At 39.5% G+C, this 6,000-nt stretch overlaps 1 protein-coding gene across 2 annotated transcripts in view; it reads left to right on the top strand.

The window, feature by feature from the left end:
• Positions 1-6,000, top strand: part of mapk8ip1b (mitogen-activated protein kinase 8 interacting protein 1b) — a 45,732-nt gene that overhangs the window by 17,526 nt on the left and 22,206 nt on the right. For both annotated transcript variants that reach the window (XM_014330714.2, XM_005951288.3), the window contains exon 2: positions 135-246. In XM_014330714.2, coding sequence (XP_014186200.1) covers positions 135-246 — 112 coding nt within the window. The remainder of the gene's footprint in view (positions 1-134; positions 247-6,000) is intronic.

Here is a 6,000-nt window from a genome sequence, read left to right as displayed (position 1 = left end):
TGGCCAGACATGAGGTATATTTTATTTTATTTTTAAATTTTTTTTTTTTAAATTTTTTTTTTTTAAATATATATGACTCATCTATGCGCTATCCTCTTCTTGTCCCTCTCACCCTAATCTACCCTTTCACTCAGGTTGACCCATGACATCAGCCTTGATGAATTTGAGGACGACGACCTCTCCGAAATCACAGAGATCACAGATGAGTGTGGGATGAGCCTCAATTGCAATGGCCCAGATATAAAGGTAGGATGGCCCCATGAAGAGCCGCTTCTTGGCAGATGTCTTGTCATAGCTGCAGATGTAGTGTTCATCTTCAAGTTATTCTTTATCAGCTGCTGGTGAAAAAAATAATCAGCAGCTCTGAATGAGAGCTGCAGTATACTAGAGGATCCGCTGAGTTATGTAAAGCTGGGTTGTAGGTACAAATTGTTTGTGTATGCTATTTGTCATTTATAGAAAGCATTCGTGAGTCCTCCTGCAAAGATTATGACATTATTTTTGTGGTGGGACTTTGGGAACTTTCTGAGTGTCTTGGGAAGCTTTTAAGTTACATCAGATGGTCGTCCACTTGAAAAGGCCGCTGACAAACAAGGTCAAAATGATCGTACACCAAAGCCTTTTAACTCTATCTAACAAAGTTTTTAAAAAAAATTATATCATATTGTACGTTCCACTCATGCATAACCTCCAGTGTTATTCGTCAACCTCATCATGCGATCCTTCAAAAATTGGGCTTGCCTCCTTTCGGCGACACTCTGTCAAAGTTTGAGTACAGCTAAGGGTCAGTCTCTCCTCTCTGTAGTGTTTTGTAATGAACAGCTGCTGCATTCAGCTTCCTGCCAGCAGAGAACAGGAGCCCGAGGCAGACAGGCCTGACAGACGGTGTCGGAGGCGCTCGCTGAAAGAACTTTGAATGTGATCGCATGCGATTGCCCCGATCCATCCTGGGCATCTAAATAATTCACTCTGAGCTTTTTACTGTTTGTTGAAATCCACCAAGAGGTTTTTTTTTTGGGAGTTTTTTTTTTGTTTTGTTTTTTAAGAATAGAAATGAGGGGGTCACAATCTTAACTGAGTAAGAAATATATACATGTAACTATAAGAGAAATAGTAGTGGAGTGGTGCTGAAGGAGAAAATAAATAGAGTTAAATTTGTTATTCTGTCAGATCATCATCTTCTATTTAACTCTACTGCTGTAACCAAGGCAACTAGAGGGCGAGAGGCTTTTCACAGGGCATTTGTGTGAGTAAATAAGATTCTATCTTTTTTTTCCTTTTTCATTATTTCTGTGAGTTATATTTTATCATTTTAGTGAGGCAGTGACTTGACTGATGGGACAAAAATGACTCTAATAATGCAGAGTGGTGGGAATATTTTGGGGTTTTAAAAGCCAGTACTCTTTCACACAGTACTCTTTTTTTTCTTGTCTTGCTATCCTGGGAGCTAATTATAGCTCACATTGCTGAATGTGAGCACTTTTTGCTGGAAGTGTCTATGTGTGTGAAGACAGATGACTCATCTCCTTGAAGAGCCTCGCAGAATCCAAAATGGCCCCATGGATGGCAAAAAAGACAAATCTCACAGCGCAGCCAACAACAAATCTCACGTGTTGTCACTCTCAGGAAGCGCAAACAAACTGTTTTGCTGCTGGAAGAGACAGCTCACTGGTCCTAGTAATGTCACTCCCCTCCATTTGGAAATCTCATGTCCTTTGGTCTAATTTACCATATACCTGCAGTTCATTGCAGTTGCCGGGATTTTGCTGTGCTACAGTAATTCAGTTGGGTTGACGTCTGGACTTGGACTGGGCCATACGTTTTCAGTCTTTCTATTGTAGATTTGCTTCTGTTGTTGTGATCACTGTCCGGTTGCATGTGCCAGTGTTGGCCAAGCCTTAGCAAAGTACAGTCATTCATTTCTCTGCCATGGTGTTATAATTGATATGGGGTGATTAGGGTTTGTTTATTTTTCTCCAAATGTTATATTGTCCATTATGGCCAAGCATCTTCACTTTTGGACATCTAAGCATGTTTGTTTTAGAGCAAAGCATTCGGCATACATACATCATTTTACATATCTAGTCTAAGAAGATTAACTTTCTTTTGGAGCAAGGAACTGGTCGAAACTTGCAATTTAAAGTTAAGGCTGTTAAGGTTCTATAAGAATCAGGAGATTGTGATCCGCTCGCACTGCTTCTTGTTTATCTCCTCAGTATGTCAACCAGTGATTAGGGGGCAAAATAATTGCACTGTTGTTTTATTTAAGAAAAAAAGAAAGAAGGACAGAAATGCAATCCCCTTATTGTGCAATTTTCTTCTAATGACAGTACAGATCCTGTAGGAGACCATTTAGGCTAAAAATTTAGATGTTACTCAAAAGTTAAGGTATAGTTAGTGTGTAGATCGCATATAGTATATTGTTCTTGTTCTAAGATCATTTTAGCAGCTATATGTTGAAGGAGAAAAATTGCAAAATGTCCAATTTAACAATTTCTTGGCGATATTATGGATAGATAACAGCTACAACAGTCACACGCTTGGAATTGAGTCCAGCGCTTAGTGAATTGTGTATTTAACAGTGCTGGTTTCCCGAGCTGTACAGTACATAACCGGACAGAGTCGTATAATCTTTTGTGGTAGTCAGTAACAAGATGTGTTGATTTTCTGAGTGTTTTCTATATCTTGCAATGACTCACCAGTGAGGATGCAGTTTGCTTTTTAGATGGTGTTGAACCTTACACTGAAGGCACCTAGCAGAATAAAGGAAATTGTTGTTTTTGTCACCAGCATGAAATCCTGACAGACACCAGACAAAGGGAGGTTGTAGTAACAAAAAGAAAGATGTCACAGTGTTTATTTTTTAACCACTGCTATTTTCATTGAGGTTTTTAAACCACTACACCCACCCCACAGTTGTACACAGCTTGATTCTTTCAGTTCATGTTTTTTGTTCTATATTTGTCTTGTGCCCAACTTCAATCCCATCACTTAAGACTAAAGGAAGCTGTTTTTAGGAAACAAGCTCTGATGACAAATAACAAATGTAGCCACTGGCTAACAAACATTTTTCGTTAAGAGTTGGCAGAGAACAAGTTACACATAACAGAAGAGATTTACCAAGTGGCGAAGAAGTCATTTATTGAAGTAGTCGATTGCTTAGTTTTCAACTAATTTTCCCATTTATAAGTTAGATTTAACAAAAAACGTATTTATGATTAAGTTTAGAGGTTTTAATAATTTTATAAATTATTTTGGTAATTGATCATAGAATCTTCTAATAAACAAAAGGTACAACAATTAAAACAATACCCAACAATCTACATAGTTTCAGTAATATAGAAGAAGAGCACTTTGGGCGTGGTATTTAGTTGTGCTAAAATGGCTAATGTGGCTATCAGATAATTACTACAAGTTAACATGTGCACCAGCCAGGGTAGCATTTATAATACTGGATTAATACTTCAATGTTCTTAAAGTAGATGCTTTCCTCTTTAAATTCCTTTAGCTGTAAGTGATGGGAGGGGCTCTGTGCTTGTTGTGCCAGTTGGAGGAGGTAAAGATGGCATCCATCCATCCATTCGCTTCCGCTTATCCTTTTCAGGGTCGCGGGGGGCGCTGGAGCCTATCCCAGCTGTCATAGGGCGAAAGGCGGGGTACACCCTGGACAGGTCGCCAGTCTGTCGCAGGGCTAACACATAGGGACAGACAACCATTCACACTCACACCTAGTGACAATTTGGATTAATCAATTAACCTATCCCCACAAGCTGCATGTCTTTGGACGGTGGGAGGAAGCCGGAGTACCCGGAGAGAACCCACGCAAACACGGGGAGAACATGCAAACTCCACACAGAAAGATCCCGGCCTGATGGTGGAATTGAACTCAGGACCTTCTTGCTGTGTGGCAACAGTGCTAACCACCATACCACCATGCTGCAGATGGCAATTTTTAAAAAAATCATTTTTGTTGCAAACGATTAATTTAGTATTTAAACATTAGTTTTATTATCAGTTAATATCTGAGGTTTTTTGACAACCATAGTAGACACAAATTCAACAAATGGCATATCATCTTCCTCAGTATGCTGGAAGTGTAAATGTTCAGCTTTTTTTAAATGACATTAACCATAAGAACCTTATTAGCCACTGATTTGGTCTTTGTGTCCTTCTTTTCCACGTCCTTCTAATTTTGTTCAGTTTGTCATGTGAACTATGATGTGCTTGAAAACATTTCTTGCAGAATGTTTAACCATGGAAAACAGAAGCAAGGATCAAAGACTGAATCAGCTTGATGAAACAGACTGACATTCTTTATGTTTCAGCTGTAATCACAGACCTTAGGGGCACTGCCTTGTCTTTGCTTCTCATTTTAAAGTGCACAGAGTTTTAGAGGCCCAGTCTGTTTTAAAAATTTATGAGGAGGCAGGGCAGCTTTAGAATATTTGGTAGGGAGCCCTCACACACACACACACACACACACACACACACACACACACACACACACACACACACACAGAGCTGAATTCATCAGTGATCTCATCATCCGATGGGAGACTGAAAATGTATCTGGTCTCATCAATAATGAACGGTCACATGGAAGGAACATCACACACACCAGACATGTGTGGTGCCTGCCTGAGTAGGGGGCCACAGAGGTGTGCACTGTGGTATTTGCTCGGTGGGTGGATGGACAGTGGGCTAACAACATTATAAGGACAGAAGTTCTCCACCTGACCTTTTAATCTTTAAGTTCAGGTGTTTTGAGTCCCATTGCCACAGGCGTATACCATCAACCACATAGCCATGTCTCCTCTGGGGCTTGTTCAGTCCTGTAGCTTGGCTGATTAAAAATGGGCCCAAATTGGCCACCAGAGGCAGAAGTAAGCACAGATTGAAAGTACTGTTAATAGTGGTAGGAACAAGATATTTTGTACAGTACTTCAAATAATTGATGGGACGGGATCCACCCATTCTCATCTGCTTATTCTTATCAGGGTCGCGGGGGGGTATCCCTGGTACCACAGGGCAAGATGCAAGGTTCACCCTGGACAGGTCCCCAGTCTGTCACAGGGCTAACACGGGGAGACAGATGGGTGTGTTTTTTTTTCCTTCTGTATCAGAATCTCTCTTTGATTTATATCTCTTTTTATTAGACTTGGGTAGAAAATATATATATTTTTCCATAATTTCCTGGCATTTTATTGGGGTATACAGTATATGATAATAAATATAAACTTAATATAAAAGGACATAAAAGCTGAGCTAACTGATATTAATCATTGTAGCTAACCACGTGCATTTCACCCATAAAGTCTCTGCCATCTGGAAAACAACACTCCTGCGCCTGAGGAGATGTCATGATCAACAAGATTGTAGGTATATTTTTGAAGAAATCCAAATTACCACCAAATAGGCCTGAATTGTTAGACTATTTAGGTGCTTTTATCCCAAAATGTTCTTCTCAAACAAAACTTCTGCTTCTTTTGCTCTTATGACAATGTAAATAAATAGATTCTTTGATTCATTTTTGTGGTGAACACACAAACATAAAACAAAAGTCACTTGTTATTCCACATTTAAGAAGCTTCTGTTGAAGAAGACAGAGAAAATGGGCTTTTATCTAAATTAGTGTGCACATGGCTATGGTGAAGGGTTCTTGAAGGGTTAATGGAGAGCAGCTGATGTCCAGAATGAGACTTAAAGATATTTAGTGCTTCTGAGAGACATAAAGTGACAACATGCATTATAAAAATCAGTGAGAGAGAAAGGGAAGTGCTTTCATGCCCAAGTGTAAGGGTGAATGGATTTGATTAGGAGTCATTTGCTGTGTGTGGATGGCTGAAATGTCGTATGTCAGGGTGGAGTCAGATAGGATGGCCAGTTACATTTAAGTGACTGCAAAAACACACAAAAAGCAGCATCTACACACAGATTTACCACACATGGAGAATCAAGGCTTTGTATTATGTCTAGATTCTGCTTTATTTATATTAAATT

The sequence above is a fragment of the Haplochromis burtoni genome, unplaced genomic scaffold (genome assembly GCF_018398535.1).
Source record: "Haplochromis burtoni strain Fernald_Lab_line unplaced genomic scaffold, NCSU_Asbu1 Contig_486, whole genome shotgun sequence".
Taxonomy (NCBI): Eukaryota; Metazoa; Chordata; class Actinopteri; order Cichliformes; family Cichlidae; genus Haplochromis; species Haplochromis burtoni.
Note: the sequence above shows the minus strand (reverse complement) of the source record. Positions and strands in the feature narration are given on the sequence as shown.